The following is a 20,612-nucleotide window of genomic DNA, read 5'->3' on the forward strand; positions in this document are numbered from 1 at the left end:
TTGTGGTTCTGACTTACAGTTCTCTGATCATTAATGCCCATACTACCCAAAGCAATTCACAGACTCAATGCAATCTCTGTCAAATACCAATGACATTTTCTAACTAGAACACGACTAAAATCCTTGTGGATGGCCGGCGCCGTGACTTACTAGGCTAATCCTTTGCCTGCGGCGCTGGCACCCCGGGTTCAAGTCCCGGTTGGGGCGCCAGATTCTGTCCCGGTTGCTCCTCTTCCAGTCCAGCTCTCTGCTGTGGCCCGGGAAGGCAGTGGAGGGTGGCCCAAGTGCTTGGGCCCTGCACCTGCATGGGAGACCGGGAGGAAGCACCTGGCTCCTGGCTTCAGATCGGCACAGCACACCGGCCGTGGCGGCCCATTTGGGGAGTGAGCCAATGGAAGGAAGACTTTTCTCTCTCTCTCTCACTGTCTAACTCTGCCTGTCAAAAGAAAAAAAAAATCCTTGTGGAACCACAATGGACCACAAATAGTCGGAGCAATCTTGAGTAAAAAATACAAAGGAAACATTACATTACCTGCCTTTAAAATATATTTAAAAGCTACAGTAATTAAAACAGCATGGTATTGGCATAAATACAGATAAATGGAACAAAACAGACTCTTAGAGGTAAATTAATGCATCTCCAGCCAACTGATTTATCTTTAACAAAAGTGCTAAGAACACACATTGGACAGAGGATCGTCTTCACAATAAAAGGAACTGGGAAAATTGGATATCCCACGCACAGGAATGAAACCAGACGTCTTTCTCCCACCATGTACGACAATCAGTGCAAAATGGACTGAAGACCTATTATACGTAAAACCTTGCAACGACTAGAAGATAATATAGGGGGAAAGCCTTAGGAGATTGAATGAGTAAGGATTTTTGGATCAGATCCCAAAAGCACCAAAAACAAGCAAAAATAGGCAAATGAGATTTCATCAACCTGAAGAGCTTCTATACGGCAAAAGATAAGAGTGAAGAGAAAACCTACAGAATGGAAGAAAATATTTACACATAATTTTGCCTCAGACAAGAGGTTCATAACCAGAATATAGAAAGGACTCAGCTGAACAGAAAAAAAAAATGGGCAGTAGATCTGAACAGGTAGCTCTCAAAGGAGAATACACACACGGCCAACAGATACATGAAAAAAATCCTCGTTTTTAAAGGAACTGTTGAATACTACATGATGAACACGGATTTTATGCTTCAGTCATCTTCCTCTTCACCCCCTGTTGGCCTCTTTCTGGGACGTTCTCCTGAGCAGATAGGAGAGAGAAGATACACAGTTCAATGCCGGCCCTCTGAACACTTGCTGTAGCTCTGAGCTGTGGTGGGGATGTGCGCTCTTCTCTCTGGGAGTTGGCCCCGCAGTGCTGGGCCTGCGTCCACACACTCGCAGGGATCAGGCTCCTGGAGCATGACTCTCCTGGGCCCGTGGCCAGCGCTGGGGACACTTTTCCTTCTACACTGACATTCCTACTGTACTACCTGATAACATGAGTGGGCTTCACGGGGAATGGAGTTTCTGGAAAATGAGGTTAAAACATTTATTTTGGTGCAAAAATTCTGAAACTCATGCACAATTTTTTTTCATAACACATTTTCCGTGAAAAGTTTTTCAGTTTCTTAAAAAGTTTACTTGAGGGCCGTTGTTGTGGCGCAGTGTGTTAAAGGCACCGCCTGGGATGCCAGATCCCCTAGGAATACAGGTTCAAGTCTACTCTGCTTCTAAACCAGCTCCCTGCCGATGCGCCTGGGAAGGCAGCAGAAGATACCCAAGTGCTCGGACCCCTGCACCTACGTGGGAGACCCAGATGGAGTTCCTAGCCCATGGCTTTGGCTTGGCTCAGCCCTGACCACTGTGGCCAGTTGGGAAGTAAACCAATGGCAGGCTGGCGCCGCGGCTCACTAGGCTAATCCTCCGCCTGCAGTGCTGCTACCCCGGGTTCTAGTCCCGGTTGGGGCACTGGATTCTGTCCCGGTTGCCCCTCTTCCAGTCCAGCTCTCTGCTGTGGCCCGGGAGTGCAGTGGAGGATGGCCCAAGTGCTTGGGCCCTGCACCCCATGGGAGACCAGGAGAAGCACCTGGCTCCTGGCTTCGGATTGGCACAGCACGCTGGCCGTAGCGGTCACTTGGGGGGTGAACCAACAGAAAGAAGACCTCTCTCTCTCTCTCTCTCTCTCACTGTCTAACTCTGCCTGTCAAAAAAACAAAAACAAAACAAAACAAAAAACACAATGGCAGATCTTTCTCTGTGTGTGTGTGTGTGTGTGTGTGTGTGTGTGTTCCTCTCTGTGTCACTCTGCCTTTCAAGTAAATCAAATTTTTTTTGACAGGCAGAGTAGACAGTGAGAGAGAGAGACAGAGAGAAAGGTCTTCCTTTTTCCATTGGTTCACCCTCCAATGGCTGTTGTGGCTGACGCGCTGCGGCCTGTGCCCCGCTCAGATCCAAAGCCAGGAGCCAGGTGCTTCCTCCTGGTCTCCCATGGGGTGCAGGACCCAATCACTTGGGCCATCCTCCACTGCACTCCCTGGCCACAGCAGAGAGCTGGCCTGGAAGAGGGGCAAACGGGACAGAATACAGTGCTCCGACCAGGACTAGAATCCGGGGTGCGAGCGCCGCAGGTGGAAGATTAGCCTATTGAGCCATGGCACCAGCCAAGTAAATAATATTTTTAAAAAATGTATTTGAGAGACAGAGGCAGCTCCCATCCATTGGTTCACTCCCCAAATACCCACGCTTGGGGCTGGGTCCCTGGTGTGGGATACAGGAGCACAGCTACTTGAGCCATCAGCCCTGCCGCCCAGGGCCTGCGTTGGCAGGACGCTGGAGTCCGGAGCAGAGCAGGGAATCAAACCTCCAGGGACTGCCGTGTGTGCGGGTCGTCATCGCAGGCTAACATTCACTCCCATTCAAGAGCCCGCATACGTTCCTTGGCTTCTTCACTGTATCTAACATTCAGGATTTTAAACTCTGTTACTTTATTTATTTGGAAAGAGCTTACATCTACTGATTCATTCCTCAAATGCCCGCACAACCAGGGCGGACCCAGGCGAAAGGTGGGAGCCAGGAGCTCCATTCAGATCTCTGCAGAGCCATCATCACTGCCTCCCGGGGTCTGCGTTACGGGCAGCTGGAGCCAGGAGCCAGAGCCGGGCCTGGAACCCAGGCACTCCCATGTGGGAGGCTGGCTTCTTAACTGCTAGGCCAAATGCTGCCCCCAAAAGCCTGCGATGGAATCAAGGGTTGCTTGTGTCTTACGTGTTTTGCAGTGTGTGTGTGTGTGTGTGTGCATAGAAAGAAGAAGCACACCTGTCCAATGTTGAACTAAACATGTATGTGACTGGTGTTTATTCCTATGTCTGTCTCCAGAACCTAGAATGCAGCATTCAGCGTTCAGAAGACGTCAAATGAGGGGCAGCTCTTTGGTGGAGGGGTTAAGACAAGGCTGGGGGCGCTCGTGTCCCAGGTCAGAGCCTGGCTCAAGTCCCGCCAGCTCTGCTTCCAATCCCGCTTCCTGCTAATGCACATCCGGGAGGCAGCGAATGGTGGTTCAGATACTTGGGTTCCTGCCACGCACATGGAGACCCAGGTTGAGTTATGGGTTTCTGGCTTAGGCCTGGGCCAGCCCTGGCTGTGCAGGCATTTGGGGGCCAAATAGGCAGGAGTCTCTCCATCTCTCTCTCTCTCTCTCGCTCTCTCGCTCTCTCGCTCTCTTGCTCTCTCGCTCTGCCTTTCAAGTAAAGTGAAAAGAAAAAAACAGTGAATGTGTCATTTGCGCAATAACAGTGATTCTCTTCTATAATTAAGACTTAAAACTTCTTTGCCTCTGTGACCTTCCAGGGGAAAAGGAAACGAGCTAGAGTGGAAATATTTTGCTATCACAGAAATTAACTAATCTTCAGCTACTCTTCCAGCCAGAGACATCCAGTGTCCCACAGTGAGCATGATCGCCCTACCTGTGGGGAAGGGTCTGTCATTCTGTAGGACAGGCCTGGGTGTTTGGGGCCCCACGCCTTTCCCTGTAGCCCCTTCCATCCACCCAGACACACACGCACACACACGCACACACACACACACATGCCTGGCTGCAAGGCTGCAGAGCTTCTGCTCGTTCTTCTACACCCAGTGAGAGGTCTCCTCCTCCATGCAGCCTGCCGAGACCCACCTGAGCACAGGAATCACACCCTCCTCTGGGCCACTCCTACCTCGTTCCTTTACTGCATCTCTCTGGATTTCACTCATCTGTGTAGACAGCTACTGTGTGCCTGCCTGGGCCGTGGGCTCCGCTTCCCCCCACCCCCAGCAGCTGGCCCCTGGGTACAAGGTGCTCCCCGGAAGTGCATCCACGCCGTCTCACCTCATCACTGCTGAGCTGCTTGGCTCTGCGTAACCTCCGAGTCTTATCCTCTTCGGAGCCCTCGTCACTGTCCGAGGAGCTGAATCGGGCTCGTTTCTCTGCAAGCAAAGGAACTGCAGCTGTGGGACAGACCCTCCACGACCAGGGTGCAGCTACTCTGAATATTGGGACTGCCTCCCGGGCGCTGTTCATGTAAGGCAAGTGCCCAGAGGACTTGGTCTTGAGGGGTTCGTTCTCAGAGAGTTCGCCGGCCACTTTTCAGTACCCCAGAAGCACTGTGCACATCCCACAGTTAAGACTGCCGAGTGTGAGCACCGAGTGAATTCGCCCCGTGGGGAGCTGCGGGCCGCACACCCCCTTGGCAGGTGCACCAGTTAGTGCAGCCATCCGCCCGCCCTGACGTGCTGTCTGTGACACTGCTCTCGACAAAACAAGCGGCCTTCGCGCCATCTCGAAGACACAGGAAGACAGGGAGAAAGTGCTCACGGGAGCCCTGGGGGCTAAGTGCCACTTCCACGCCTGACTCACCGTGGGCTGCCCCTGGGCGAGGGCTGTTCAGGGCAGCCAGGCTGGCTGCCTCCTGCTCCTCCTGTTCCTCCTCCCCTTCCTCCTCCTCCTCCTCGTCATCGTCACTGTCGGGATCCTGGTGGGGGGTGCTTGGCACCTGCTGGCGCCGCCTCCCCCTCCCCCGCAGATGGATGCTCTGAGACCCGCGCTGAGTAGAAGCCTGCAGCCGTCTTTCCTCCTTCTGTGGGGACGCAAGTACGCGATTCAACTTCAAACCCGTCTGTGCGTGCCCACCCAAGCCCACCTGCACCCTGCAGCGCACGCACCCTAGAGCAGCTGTGTCCACGTGCAGCTGAGTTACCACACACAGCGGTTTGAAGGGATGCAGGCAACAGAGGGGTGAAGAGCCCGGTTTCCCTCCGCAGTGGACGGGATCGGGACTGGCACAGGTCTGTCCCCGGCAGCCCTGGGAGCTGCACTGTCCCCTGTGCTGCCACTCACAGCCCAGAGACAGTCTCTGTTCATCTCCACCAAACTCCCCCAGCCCCAGAGTCCTGCCCCAGCCCCTGACCCCAGAGAGCCCCCTACAGCTCCTGACAGCAGGAAGGGGCAGCCTGCTGGGCGCAGGGGGTGAGGCTGGGGGGCGGATGCCAGCCACAGGGTAGTCTGCATTGCTGTGCATCTGCCTGTCCTTCTACAGCGAGGTGCACAAGGCTGCACCCGTGTCAGGAAGAGTCAGGAATGCCCTTGGCCTCCAGTGTTAGAATATCTGCTAACAGCTGCGAGTCTGAAAGCACCCATTGTTCTCCAAAATCTCAGAGAATCCAGGAGGCACCTCCTGACGTTCGCTTTCAGTCTCACCGCAGCCATTGACATTTCTATGAGAAATCAGACAGCGGTAGGAATAAGAAACGATGCATGAATATTCTGGGGGCGGTGGGATGGCTCTTGGTATCCAGAAGCCTCGAGAGAAAGCATAGCCAACATATAACATACCTTCATCATGTCTGTGCGCGGGCCCTCAGGATCGCAAGAGGCCATTGGCAGGATCCTAATCTTCTGTGCCTTTGAAATTCTACTAGCAAGTGGCACGGTCATCTTTCTATGGGTGGCACTGTCTATAGAATGAGGCCTGCCAGGGAAGGGACAGCAATGTCTTACTATTCACTGAGAACCTTGGGAGGGGATCAGACCAGCCCCAGGACCACGGCTCCCTAGGGAGCTCCTCCCTTTGCTCCTCATCCCATCCCATCCCATGGCAAGCTGCCTGGAGCGAAGTGGGAGTGCAGGGAGGAAAGGCAGAGGCAAGGTCAAGGGCTGTTACCAAAAATACCCCCAACCACAATCACGGAGAGAAGCACAATGAAGTCTCAGGTCTGTAAGGGTGAGGCACCTGCCAGGAGGCGTAACTTGGGGATTAAAGTAGAGTCCCTCCATCTGGGCAAAACCGGAAGAGAGGTCAAAGCAAGGGGGCCTCCTCGCTGCCCGGGGTCGGCACAGCTGGAACAGGAGTCCTGGTCAGAAAGGCCGCCCCCCTGACGCCAGCGGGTCCACCGGGGCAAAGGGCAGGAGCCTGGGAGAGCGCCTCTGGGCAGAGAGCTGGGGTGTAGGGGGAGAAGGTGTGCACTGCCGCCAGATGTGAGCCCAGGTGAGCCGTGGGGCACGGGGAGAAACAGGCCCAAGCCAAGGGCCGCGGCTCGCGTGGGGCCGTTCAGGAAGAGGGCTCGGAGAGGCAGGACTGGCGCCAGGTTTCGGCGCGCTCGGTGTGCGGCGCGACTTAACACACAGCCCGCGAGGCAGACATTATCGCCGCTCTCTGGGCAAGGAAACGGGAAGTTAGTGAGATGGAGACCTCCCCCCAGCATTGCCCAGGCCGAGAGCGGGCCCTCCCCGGCTCAGGAGGACGGGCAGGACTTAGTACGCTTGGCTTCCCTTGGCCTCCACTCCGTCTAAGCAGGCGATTAAATGGTTGTGGTATCACAAAGTTGTGCAGCCTTGGCCTCGAGTCTGATGGCAGGAGACTTCGACAGCCCGGGAAAAACCCTTGCATCCTCGTCTTGTAGGTGACTCCTCACCAGCCGCACCGTGCCCTTCGGAGGGAAGGGTTCCAGAGGGACCCCCGCACGACGCCCGGCACCGGGCACTGGGGCACAGCCTGCAGGGGGCTCGGGTAAGGGGAGCAGCCTGCCACGCCTCTTGCATGCCCACCCTGACACCGTTCTGAGGTCACATGGCTTCCCAGGTCAATTTCACTGAAGGGGCAGGGCAGGTCTGCTAGGCCTCTCGCCAAGTGCAGCGACCAGGGGGAATTAACAGTGCCCAGCCTTTTGGGCGCTGGATCAGCCTCTTGTGAGCTTTGATAGCAAGCACTGGCTCGCTGCGTAATGGCAGCTGATAGTGGACTTGAAGAAAAGCTCCTATCAGAACCAGACCGTGGTTCTCGCTGAGCGGCACCGGGAGGCTGAGCGAGACGTGCTGGGCCTCTTGGGGTCACACAGCGTCTCTCTTGGGGCGCTTTCTAACGGCAGTGGGTGCCATGCCGCTGGGCTAGTTACCGGAAGGTGAGCTTGGATTTGAAGATGGCTTGTCCCAGCAGGCCGGTGTCGCCTCTTACGAACAGGTGGTTGTGGTTGTCCTGCAGGAGTTCCTGGTGGATCTCAAACACCTCGTTCCCCAGATGCAGGGACATGCTGGAAACCAGAGAGGAGGGGTCAGGGATTAGGCTGGGTATTTGCTGAATGATTCCGACAGCGCCACTTAAAACAGCGCAGGACGGCGGTGTCCCGGCTTCACACTCAACCTACCAGAAGGCTGGATTTGGAAGAGAAACAGAAAAGAGAATTAGAAACAACTGATCTCTTTTCCAAGGAAGAAGTAGTAACGTCCATCCTCTTTCCAGCTTCAAACGTGAGGCTGAGGGACCCGTGCGTGCCCAGAGACCGCGGGACTAGCAGCACAGAGAGCAACTTCTCCAGTCTCGGGCTGTAGGACAGCCGCTGTGTCAGGTAGCCAGCCTCGGCGTTCCGCAGCTGGAAGGTGGACAGCGTGCGGTCTGGGGGCCGTGGCCCACGTCTCCACCAGCGCAGCTGTGTGACCTCAACCGTCTTTATTTCTCTCGGATTTCCTGGGTAATGCCGGGTGGCCTGCATTCTGTCAATTCTTCCACAAAATATCCCAACACAGGTCGTACCCGGAAGCTATCCTATACCGCAAGTCCCCCAAGGGGGGTCTGGGGCGTCTGGGGTGGTCTGGGCTCACCTTCCGTCTGACCACTTGACGATGCGAGCGTTGCTCTCTCTGATCTCATTTCCTTCTTCATCCCGGCGGATCCTCCATCGAATGGTATTTTCCACCTGATTCGGGACATGTAGGCATTAGGAACCGATTGAACTGGCTGCTCGTTCTTTTGTACTCCAGTGATGTGTAGTCCCATACTCGGAATTGACAGGGAACTGTAGAATGAGCTTACTGAAAAATAGCTGGTTTGGCAACACTGAAACCCACCTGCTATATACACCTGGAGAAGCTGGTTAAGCCAACCAGGCATTTTGCTTACATCTTTTCTGAGCTCCAGTTCAGGGCAGCAGGGGCAGAAGCCAACCATGACGCAGATCCACTAAGGGCTCGGAGGGAGGGAGGACAGACTGGGGTCTACAGGAGACAGACAAAGGTTGAGATCTTGATCTAACGCAGGATCCTTGGATCACAATGAACCCAGAGAAAGGGAGGCCTAGTGAGATGGGCAGTAAATTTTTTTTTAATGTTAAAGAATAAACAAATTAACAAATAACAAACTAAAATCCAAGCTCTGTGCTTTGCCCTGTTTTCAAACCCAAATCTACTCTACCCACTTGGGAGGGAACTCCAAGTGATAAAATAGCGCACAAGTTGACCCTGCCCAGTGCTAGCACCGGGGCCCCTGTTAAGGAAGACAGCGCCCCTGCACGACAGCGGTGGTGCTTTGCCACCAGGAGCCTTCTGGAGAGGAGCCAGCCAATGACAAGGTCTCCTTCTGCACCTCAGGGCAATGGGCACAGAGAGCCCAGGACATTTCGATTGTGGGAAGTTGCAAGGATCTAAAACGTGAAAGCAGTCCCACACACTGTGTTTCATTATCATTAATCCTGGAGGAAGTGGTTAAGAGTTTTTAAGAATGTTTATCTTTATGTTGAAATGTGATAACAACAACAACAAAAAACGGAGAAAGAGAGAAATGACAATTCCACAGAGCAGGGACGAACAAGCGTGTGGATCTTTTCCCTAAAGATATTCGGGAAGGATGTTTCATTCCTAGTGCCAAAGAGCTGTGTGTTCATTGAACAGGAAACACAAAAGATCATTTTCATAAGCTCAGGTTTCAAGTTGTCATGTGTGTGTTTTACTTCACAGAAGAAAAAAATCTTCAGAAAAAAGGGACTAGATCATGGGGTGGTACCTTTAATTTCAGCCTGATTCTGTCTCCATCGTAAGGCATTTTCTTATCTTCACGTTCATCTTCATAAAACTGAGGGTCGAAAGGTCTGCGGATTGTTTTTGTAATGTCACGTTAGCGACATCGAGTCATGAATGCGATGACCAGTGTACGTTAGCATCGATATGTTTCTGAACCATCATACAAGAAAACAACATCGTGTGAACCTTATTTAAATGAAGATGCAAATGACAGCGCTTTCTTGAAGTTTGTTTTTACAGCGCGCTGCCTGAAATAAAACCCAAAGGGGACTAATAATTCCACGTCTTATTTGAAGAAATGCCCCCTGAAGTGAGGCAACACACGGCCTGCCTTTCCCTATTTTTTAAAGAAAATGGGTCACACTGAACTGCAGGAGAGTCTGCAGGCACGCCCCGGAGTGAATGAAACACATCAGCACTCCTCTGCTGTCCAAAATCATTGTCTTCCCAAATTCACAGGGGCTTCTGCAAAGAATATTTATGATTTCTCTAATCAATTTTTCTCACTGTCATTTGTCAATTTTGCAGCTGTGCACTAGTGAAAAATAACTTCACCTGTTGGGATATCTGTTTATTTATAGGCACGTGCCAAAATGCTAGGTAAGTTATTAGCATTAAAAGCCTTGGCCGGTGCCGTGGCTCACTAGGCTAATCCTCCGCCTGCGGCGCCGGCACACCAGGTTCTAGTCCCGGTGAGGGCGCCGGATTCTGTCCTGGTTGCCCCTCTTCCAGGCCAGCTCTCTGCTGTGGCCCGGGAGTGCAGTGGAGGATGGCCAAAGTGCTTGGGCCCTGCACCCCATGGGAGACCAGGATAAGTACCTGGCTCCTGCCATCAGATCAGCGCGGTGCACCGGCCACAGCGCGCCAGCCGCGGCGGCCATTGGAGGGTGAACCAACGGCAAAGGAAGACCTTTCTCTCTGTCTCTCTCTCTCACTGTCCACTCTGCCTGTCAAAAAAAAAAAAAAAAAAGCCTCTTGATGAGGCAGACATCTGCAGTGGTTAAGCTGCAGGTCAGGAGTGCCTGGGTTGGATTTCTGGCTCTGGTACCTGGTTCCAGCTTCCTGCTGGTGTGGCCCTGGAAGAGAGCAGTGACGGCTCAAGGGATTGAGTCCTTGACATCCACGTGGGAGACCTGAATTGTGTCCCTGCCTCCTGGTGTGGCAGCCATGTGGGGAATGAACCAGCAGATGAGACCTCTCTGGTTTGTATGTCTTTCTCTCTCCCTCTCTCTCTCTCTGTCTCTCAAAAAAACTCTCTTACTATCAACTTGTCATTTTTCTACTGCAGCAATCCTAAATTTATTATTTATCCTAAATTTATTATTTATTACATGAGAAATCTCCCATCTTCATAATTAGTTAACTCATCAAAAATAAGAAACAGTGTTCACATTCTACATAATTTTATTCAACATCTTGAAAAAAATCGATCAGTCCTCTTACTTGGGATCTATGCTGAGAAACTTGGGTAGTTTCACAAAGTGGAGTTCATTTCCTAAGTCAGAGTTGATATTGGGAATCTCTACTTCTATTCTGGTTTCAGAAGTGGGCTGCTTCCCATGCTGGTCCAGGGCTGCTTGGGGTTCATCCTACAAGAAGAGCAGGAAATGAGAGCTTGCAGGGATGCAGGGATGTTCTAGCTTTACTCCCACCCCGGCAGGTGCAGCTTTGAGAGGAAGTAAAGTTAGACAAGCACGTTCATGGATCAATCTTCTCTCCACACGCGTGAGACAGACCTGTCAGCTTCTGCGCCTTCTTTCTCAGCCTTGAATAATGGGGCTCACTTGCGACCAGCAAGTGTACTCACAACATGTTGTCCTGGCATAGGGAGCTGGCTGTCCTCATCACTCGACGAAGAAATGTCATTTATGTCTCCAAAAAGATCCATGGTCCCACTGTAATCTTCAATGTTGGCAGGGGAAGGGGGGGAAGAATTCACAGTATTAATTTCTGTAACTCAATTTCTTTGCATAGTTCTTTAACATACTCCCAAGATTCCCAAACCAAACCTCCATCAAACCAACCTCAAGCTAGCTCCTTGAGCCCAGCCACCAGAGGCTTGGCCAGAGTGTCTTGGGAGCAGTTGGCTGGTGCAAGACAGTTGCTGGGAGAGCTGGCATCTGTGATGGTTTCCAGCAACCCCTGCCTCTGGTTCTCATGCCTTTGGGCAGTCTCCTCTAACACAGCTTCACAGTTGGTCCATGTGAGCAAAGGAGTGCAACCTCACTTCCAAGGTGAGGCCAAGAAAGACACTGGCTTTCTGCCTTGCCCTTCCTCTTGTGGGTCACTCGCTCTGGGGGAAGCCAGCTGCCGTGATGTGAGGACACTCAAATGGCCTCTAGGGAGACCCACTTGGTGAGAAACTGAGGCCTTTTCCAACAGCCATGTGAGCCACATTGGAAAGTGATCCTTGGGCCCGAGACAAGCCTTAGATTGTGTGGTGTTAGCCAACACTTTGTAGCCTTGTGAGAGGCCCTGAGCCAGACCGCCACACTAAAGCATTCCTGAATTCCTGACCCTCAGAATATGCATTATACATGAAATGTCTGATGCTTTAAGCTTCTGATCTGGGTGTAACTTGTTACTCAGCAATAGATAACTAACACAGTGACCCAGGAGGCCATCTCTCCCTTCTGTCTTGGCATCTCTGTTCTCCCACATCTCTCTTTCCCCTGGGATCCTGCATGGCCTGCTATGGTCTCTGGATACTCCAATTTACAGATCCACGTTGGCCTACACACCCATTCTCCAGACTAGAATGTCAGCTAGCTGTGGGCAAAATCAGTCTGTACAAACCAGAGTACCCTAAGGGCTTTGGTTATAGCAGGCAGAAAGGGAGCTAAACCTCTAGCAGACGTTAAAGACCAGAGACACTCATTAGTCATTCAACCCAGAATAAACAACCAGCACCAGTAATAAGAAAAGTTCAAGGAACTCAACTTACTGTTTTGAATGATGAACTTCTTCAGACTTGCCATTACTAGATATTATTTTAACTTGAATTTTTTTAAAGATGAAGGGTGTTCCAGATCCTCTTTTATTAAAATTATTTTTTTATTTAAAAGGCAGTGACACAGAGAGGGAGAGAGACAGAGTGACCTTCCACCCACTGGTTCTCTCCCTTGAAGCCTGGAACTCTATTCAGGTCTCCCATGGGATGGCAGAGACCCAAGAACTTAGGCCATCATCTGCTACTTCCCAGGCACATTAGCAGAAAGCTGGATGAGATGTGGAGGTGGGAGTTGATCCCAGATACTCTCGTACAGGATGTGGGCGTTCCAAACAGTGTCTTAACCCACGGCACCATAACACCTACCCCTGATTTGTTTCGGTTCATGAATACTTGTGTGGCCCAGGTGCTTCAACTTTCCTAGAGCCATGATCAACTTTCTGCCTCCATATTCATCTTCATAAAGGTGTGTGTTTAAATGTGGATGCAATAAAGAGTTTACAGAATTTCCCTTAAATCTTGCCACTGGGGCCAGAGTTATGATGCAGTATGTTATTTGACAGGCAGAGTGGATAGTGAGAGAGAGAGACAGAGAGAAAGGTCTTCCTTTTTGCCGTTGGTTCACCCTCCAATGGCCGCCGCGGCCGGTGCATCGCACTGATCCGAAGCCAGGAGCCAGGTGCTTCTCCTGGTCTCCCATGTGGGTGCAGGGCCCAAGCACTTGGTCCATCCTCCACTGCACTCCCTGGCCACAGCAGAGAGCTGTCCTGGAAGAGGGGCAAATGGGACAGAATCCGGCGCCCCAACCGGGACTAGAACCTGGTGTGCCGGTGCCGCAGGCGGAGGATTAGCCTATTGAGCCGCGGCGCCAGCCGCCTGCTCCAACTTTCAATCCAGCTCTCTGCTATTTTGCCTGGGAAGGCAGCAAATGATGGCCCAAGTGCTTGGGCCTCTGTCACACAAGGAGGAGATCCAGATGGCGTTCCTGGATCCTGGCTTCCACCTGGCCCAGCCTCTGCTGTTGTGGCCATTTGGGGAGTGAACTAGCAGATGGAAGATTCTCTTTCTTTGTCTCTTTCTCTCCCTATCACTCTTCCTTTCAAACAAATATATTTATTTTTTAATCTTATTGCAGATTTTTCTCAACCTACATGAAATAGTTCTGTGAAGCAATCTATTCTTCATTTGACAAACTAAAAATTAAAGGTTGAAGTGATTATTAACATCCCAAGTCACACGGGAAGGGAAGGGGCAGAGATTACCGAGCGTCTACACATCATCACAGCCACACGTGGGGGGCTCTCTGAGCTCTCTTTCCTCTCCAGCAGTCCCTCTAAATGACCACTTCAACTATGTAAAGTTAATGCCACTTGTGTTTTATGTAAGCGGCTTAATATTTATGCCTAAATATGCATGTATACTAATGCCAGCATCCACAAAATAGTAACAGGTAACTTGACAGCTTGTATTACAGGGTAAAATCAAAACCCAAATCTGATACAGCATGTAGGTCACAAAACAATGCTTCAAAAACTTTTTTTTTTTTTTTTTTTTTGACAGGCAGAGTGGACAGTGAGAGAGAGAGACAGAGAGAAAGGTCTTCCTTTGCCGTTGGTTCACCCTCCAATGGCCGCCACGGCCGGCGCACCGTGCTGATCTGATGGCAGGAGCCAGGAGCCAGGTGCTTTTCCTGGTCTCCCATGGGGTGCAGGGCCCAAGCACCTGGGCCATCCTCCACTGCACTCCCTGGCCACAGCAGAGAGCTGGCCTGGAAGAGGGGCAACCGGGACAGAATCCGGCGCCCCGACCGGGACTAGAACCTGGTGTGCCGGCACCTCAAGGCAGAGGATTAGCCTAGTGAGCCGCGGCGCCGGCCGACAAAAACTTTTAATAATTGAAATCATAAAAAATGTTTCCTGATCATAATGCAATTAATCTAGAAACAATATCAGGAAGGTAACTGGAAAACCTCCAAATATACAGGACCTCCATAAAAAATGAAATTAAAAGATGTTATCTGTTTGTAAAAAATGATTTGTGTATTTGAAAGGCAGAGTTACAGAAAGAGGAAGAGAGAGAGAGAGAGAGAGAGAGAGAGAGAGAGAGATTCATTCCATTTACTGGAAGATTTTGGCTGGAGCTGGAGCTGGACGAGGCCAAAGCCAGGAGCCAGAAATTCCATCTGGGTCTCCCATGTGAGTAGGTGGCAGTGGCCCAAGCACTTGGACCACCTTCTGCTGCTTTCCCAGGTGCATTAACAGGGATCTAGATGGCAAGCAGAGCAGCCAGGACTTGAGTCAGTGCTCTGATGTGCGATGCTGTTGTCACTGAAGGCAGCTTAACCCACTGCACCACAACGCTAGCCCCAGACAAGTTACTTAAATAAAAGAAATTTGGAATTTCATTTGTTCATTGATTTGAGAAGATGAGAGAGACAAAGAGAGTTTCCATCCACTGGCTCAGTCCCTAAATGCCCACAATAGCCAGAGCTAGCTAGGCTGACCCAGGGAGCAGGGACACAGCCACTTGAGCCATCTTCTTCTGCCTCCCAGGAAGGTGGAATTGTAAGAGAAGCTGGGACTTAAACCCAGGCACGCTAATGTGGGCATCTTACTACTGTGCCCAAATGTCTCTACCCTTGCCCAATTTTAAAATTCATGCATAGTTTTTTCATTATACATGTATTTTCCATGAATGTTTTGAAATCTCCTCTTATGCACAGATTTCAAAAGTTTTTGCACCAAAATAAACTCATTTTTTAATATCATTTTCCATGAACTTTTTGGAACACCCTTGTTCTTAGAAATTAAACAAAATACTTGTAAATAATCCACAGCTCAAAGAGGAATTTCCAAGGACAATTAGAAAATGTGTTTTTAATGGATAACAAAGTATAGGGGTGGGTGTTTGGCCTAGCAGTCTAGATGCCTGTGTCCCATATTGAAGTACCCGGGTTCAATCCTGGGCTTGGGTTCCTGACTCCAGCTAACTGCTAGTGCAGACCTTGGAGGCAGTAGTGATGGCCCAAGTCATTGGGTTCCTGCCACCCATGAGGGAAACCTGGATTGAGTTTCTAACTTCCAGCTTCAGTCCAGCCCAGTCCAATTGAAGTCAGCAGTTGGGGAATTAACCAGTATTTCTCTCTCTCTCGCTCGCTCGCTCTCTCACTCTCTTTCTCGCTCTCTTTCTCTCTCGCTCTCTCTCCGTGTGTATGTGTCTTTCAAATAATTAAAAATTAAAAATAAATATATGTATATATAACATATCAAAATTTGTAGACTTCTAAAGAAATTTGTAGTCAGCTAGAGAAGTCCCTAGAGGGAAACTAACAGCATTAAATATTTATTTTGGAAAAAGAGAAACATCTCAGGTCAATAATTGAAGTTTCCACCTTAAGAAAACAGAAAATATTGGGGCAAAGGAAACTCACATCTAAAAAGAAGGAAATGATAAAGAGCAAAAAAATTGTTGAGCTCCCGGGGCCAGCATTGTGGTACCGTGTGTTAAGCTGCTGCTTGCAACGCCAGCATCCTCTATCAGAGTGCTGGGGTGAGAAGCAAACATTTGGTTCATTTTCAAAGTAAGACTGCTAGGTTTCATGCACCTGAAAGTTCTTAGGCGAACAGGGTGCTAGTGGCCAAAACAGCGGAAGCAAATGCCAGGAAGAATGTAACCCTGTAGTTACTCAGCCCCAGTGAGGGGTCAGGAGACCCCTGTGTGCTACGAAGTAAACAGCTGAGTGTGCTGGTCCGCCAGGCCCCAAGTCTTGCAAGATCATTAACCAAATCTCGCTTTTGCTGCACTTCCTGAAGCTGAGTCCACTTCGAGTGGATGAGTGAAGCTGTCTCACAACCCGAGGGTTCATCCGGGATCTCTGAGAGTCTGGCAGGGGGCAGAGATGAGTCCCCCCAGCTTCACGTGGCCCACTCTGTCCGGGTGCCTGTCTCACTGTGGAAGCCACAGAAAAGCCCGAGACTGTTCTTTGGGTGGCAATGGAGGCAACCGGTGCGTGAGCCAAGGTAGGAAACATTGGACTCCAAGCACTGCCTTGGTGAGTGGATTCCCTCAGAGGTTGGGGGTGTGTGACTGAGACATATCCTAGATACAAAGCGAGTGTGGGGTCCCAGTATGTGGTTTCGCTCTCCTGCGAGGTTAAATGGATGAAGTGGGTCCCGGGGTATGCAAGAAACTTCCACTATGGGAGACTGAGCGCCCAGGGACACCAATACAGAGACCGTGGAAAATGGGAAATAAGAATGCTAGGCCTAGGGAAGAGAGGCCGAAGAGGCTCCCTCTGCCGTTTCCCCAGACACTCCTTGGCGGAGAATGCTGGGGTCCTGGGGGTACGCTCCTCGGGCCAGGAATGAAGAAAAGAAAAGAAGGGGGGGTGAATTAAGTATTGCTCTTTTATTTGGCTTAAAGACCCAGTTTGTGAACCCTCGGTCTTTTGGCCCAAGTTTGGCTCAGATGAATGGATGTGCCGGGGTAGTTTTATATGCACCTGAGGTGGGAATGAATCTCCCAGCCAAGATTTGATGATGAGATTAGGTTCAGGATTAGGAGCAGACAAGGGGCAATTAAAAGTAAGCAAAAAGGGGTTTACAACCAGTAATAGAGGGAATAAATCGCTTGGGGAAAAAAAAACCTGGACACAGAGGTGCCTTATAGACAGTGGGGGAAGGTAACTAAAGCCCCAGTTTACTAAAGAGGATACTTATATGTTTGTCTTCTAGGCTTAAAGGTTGTTCCTGAGATTTCTAGGGTTTGCATGAGAACGCCTTCTTAGTGAAAAAGGTTAAGATACACAGAGAAACTGAAGGCGTGTTAGAGGTTTGTGGAAATTAAAAGCTGTGTGAAGTCGGGTTGCCTCTTGGAAGTCCGAATAGCAGGATTACCTGTCTGCCTCTTGGTTTCGCGATATTGATATCAGCTAATGCAGCTTTTTTGTTGCTGTAGCTGACCTACGTAAAGGTTCCATGTGTTTTTCTGGCGCCAGTATTGAGCCTGGCCTGGGAAAACTGAGTCTTAAATGGATTGTTGTGGCCAAAGGGTTTGAACCTGTAACAATGCGTTGTCCAGATCTGTGTTGTGCTTACAGCGGTGTGTGGTCGTGTAACATGTCAGAGGGAAAATAAAGGGATTAGAAAATAAGTGGCAGGAGGAAGACCGCCTGGGTTCAGGCCATGAACTCTACAGGTAGACTTGATGGAGATGCTTAAGTCGGAAAGACTCATATTAGAACAAATTGTACCTAGATTTGGCCTTGCAGAGAATAGTGATTCACACAACGGGAGTTGTTTTACACCAACGATGCTGAATGGGGTATGGAAAGCCTGGATACTGGGTGGGACCACCACACGCCCTGGCATCCTCCCTCGTCAGCAAAGGTACAAAGGATGAATCAAACCCGTAACCAATCTTGGAAACTAAACTACCTTGGACCGCATGCCTCCCCATAGCACTCCTCGGGACTAGAATGGCTCTGAGAAGGGAGATGGGATTGTCCCTCTGTGAACTGCTGTGAGGGGTCCCTTACTTAGGGAGGACCACAGACCTCCCTGCCATGGAAACCAAAGATCAGTTGCTGAGGAAATCTAAGTCGGGGTTGGCTAGGTTAGGGAAAGAACTGTGGAAGGCAGATGATCAGCCAGGATCTCTTACTCCAGGGTACAGAGGTAGGAATGCCTGGGTAGAATGGCCCAAATCTGGGGCCGGCTCCATGGCACAGTAGATTAATCCTCCGCCTGACGTGCTGGCATCCCATATGGGTGCCAGGTTCTAGTCCTGGCTGCTCCTCTTCCAAACCAGCTCTCTGCTATGACCTGGGAATGCAGTGGAGGATGGCCCAAGTCCTTGGGCCCTTGCACCTACTTGGGAGACCGGGAGGAGGCTCCTGGCTCCTGGCTTCGGATCAGCGCAGCTCCAGCCATTGCAGCCATTTGGGGAGTGAACCAGCGGATGGAAGACCTTTCTCTATCTCTCCCCCCTCACTGTCTGTATCTCTACCTCTCAAATAAATAAATAAATAAATCTTAAAAAAAAAAAAAAAAAAAACAGGGGCCGGCACCGTGGCTCACTTGGTTGATCCTCCCCACCTGCAGTGCCGGCATCCCAAATGGGCACCGGGTTCTAGTCCCAGTTGCTCCTCTTCCAGTCCAGCTCTCTGCTGTGGCCCGGGCAGGCAGTGGAGGATGGCCCAAGTGCTTGGGTCCCTGCACCCGCATGAAAGACTGGGAGGAAGCTCCTGGCTCCTGGCTTCGAGTTAGCATAGCGCCAGCTGTGGCAGCCATTTGGGGAGTGAACCAACAGAAGAAAGACCTTTCTCTCTCTCTCTCTTTCTCTAAAAAAAAAAAAAAAAAAAAAAAAAAAAGAATGGGTCGAATCTTCAGTACAAGCTGTAGCTCAGGCACAGGGGCGTCCCATTTCCCCTAGGGTGGAATACTGATCCTGATTCATGTCTGCTCTATCCCTGGACAAGGAGACGTGGGCAAACAAGACTTGGAAAAGCCTGTGGTTGCTTCTCCCCACACTGCCAAGGTCAGATTTGAGAGCAATGCCCTCTTTCTCTATAGTGAACATGAACAGGAGACTGAGTAAAATAAACCTGTGGGAGAACTGTGGGCTGCACATACATCTCAGATGTGACTGGTGAGCCTGCCGGGGTTGGTGCCTCAGCCCTCCTTGTACTCGGGGCTGATGTCTGATGGTCTTGTGGAAAGAGAGATCTCCATGTCCTGTTACCAGGACTTGTGCTTTAGTTCAATTGGCCATTGCCTTCACTCTGGCATTCCACAAACTATCCACAGGCAGAGAGAGGGTCACAAAAGGAAAATGAAAATGAGACCAAATTTGTAAAAACAAAAAGAGAAAGGTTTGAGAGAAGTAAACATTTGGTTCACTTTCAAAGTAAGACTGCTAGGTTACATGCACCTGAAAGTTCTTAGGCAAACAGTGTGTTAGTAGCCAAAAACAGCCAAAGCAAATGCCAGGGAGATTGTAACCCTGAAGTTACTCAGCCAGTGAGGAACGAGGGGAGGGACTGTGTGCTAGGAAATAAAATAACTTGCTGTAAACTGGCCCGGGTGTGCTGGCCCGCCAGCCAGGCGCCCAGTCTTGCAAGATTGTTGTTGTTGTTGTTGTTGTTTTTTGACAGGCAGAGTGGACAGTGAGAGAGAGGTCTTCCTTTTCCGTTGGTTCACCCTCCAATGGCCGCCGCGGCCGGCGCACCGCGCTGATCCGATGGCAGGAGCCAGGAGCCAGGTGCTTTTCCTGGTCTCCCATGGGGTGCAGGGCCCGAGCACCTGGGCCATCCTCCACTGCACTCCCTGGCCACAGCAGAGGGCTGGCTTGGAAGAGAGACAACCGGGACAGAATCCGGCGCCCCGACCGGGACTAGAACCCGGTGTGCCGGCGCCGCTAGGCAGAGGATTAGCCTAGTGAGCCGCGGCGCCGGCAAGATTGTTTTTGCTGCAATTTCTGAGTGTAAGTCCATCCTTTGAGTGGACAGGTGAGGCTGTTTCTCACACCAGTTCCAGTCATGGCTACTCTGCTTCCAATTCGGGTTCCTGCTAATGCACCCGGGAAAGCAGTAGAGGATGGCCCAGGTGCTTAGGGTCCTGCCAGCTATGGGGGAGACCCAGATGCAGTTCCAGACTCCTGCCTTTGGCTTAGTGTAACCCTGACTGTTGGGGCCATTTGGGGAGTGAACCAGTGAATGAAAGATCTCTGTCTCTAACTACCTTTCAAATCTCTTTTTAAAAATTGATGAAATAGAGAAAATCAGTGAAACCAGAAGTTGGTACTTTGAGAAGATCTTTATGTTATTATTGATAAACCTGTGGCCATACTGAAAAACATGAGAAAACACAAATATCAAATATCAGGAAGAAAACAGGGAATTAGCAGTGCAGAATCCACAAATATTAAAGGAATAATAAGGATATAATGCAAACGACTCAAATCAGATAAATTCAACAGATTAGGGGCTGGCACTGTGGCGAAGTGGATTAACACCCTGGCCTGAAGCGCCGGCATCCCATGAGGGTGCCAGTTCAAGACCTGGCTGCTCCACTTCCGATCCAGTTCTCTGCTATGGCCTGGGAAAGCAGTAGAAGATGGCCCAAGTCCTTGGGCCTCTGCACCCTTGTGGGAGACCTGGAAGAAGCTCCTGGCTCCTGGCTTTGGATCGGCGCAGCTCCGGCCATTGCAGCCAACTGGGGAGTGAACCAGCAGATGGAAGACCTCTCTCTCTGTCTGCCTCTCCTCTCTCTGTGTAACTCTGACTTCCAAATAAATAAATCTTTTTTTAAAAAATTCAACAGATTAAATGGCTCTAC

At 50.6% G+C, this 20,612-nt stretch overlaps 1 protein-coding gene across 1 annotated transcript in view; it reads right to left on the reverse strand.

Annotated features, from left to right (window-relative positions):
- Positions 1-570: 570 nt before the first annotated feature.
- The window catches only part of LOC103351108 (RNA polymerase-associated protein LEO1), a 28,898-nt gene continuing 8,856 nt past the window's right edge, over positions 571-20,612 (reverse strand). Inside the window, exons 2-10 of the mRNA XM_051822003.3 lie at positions 11,134-11,228; positions 10,770-10,915; positions 9,310-9,394; positions 8,133-8,227; positions 7,430-7,564; positions 5,871-6,006; positions 4,896-5,115; positions 4,368-4,465; positions 571-1,262 (exon numbers count right to left, since the gene is read on the reverse strand). Coding sequence (XP_051677963.3) covers positions 1,206-1,262; positions 4,368-4,465; positions 4,896-5,115; positions 5,871-6,006; positions 7,430-7,564; positions 8,133-8,227; positions 9,310-9,394; positions 10,770-10,915; positions 11,134-11,228 — 1,067 coding nt within the window. The 3' untranslated portion in view covers positions 571-1,205. The remainder of the gene's footprint in view (positions 1,263-4,367; positions 4,466-4,895; positions 5,116-5,870; positions 6,007-7,429; positions 7,565-8,132; positions 8,228-9,309; positions 9,395-10,769; positions 10,916-11,133; positions 11,229-20,612) is intronic.

The sequence above is a fragment of the Oryctolagus cuniculus genome, chromosome 12, assembly GCF_051225735.1.
Source record: "Oryctolagus cuniculus isolate XC-2025 breed Fujian yellow rabbit chromosome 12, ASM5122573v1, whole genome shotgun sequence".
Classification (NCBI taxonomy): domain Eukaryota; kingdom Metazoa; phylum Chordata; class Mammalia; order Lagomorpha; family Leporidae; genus Oryctolagus; species Oryctolagus cuniculus.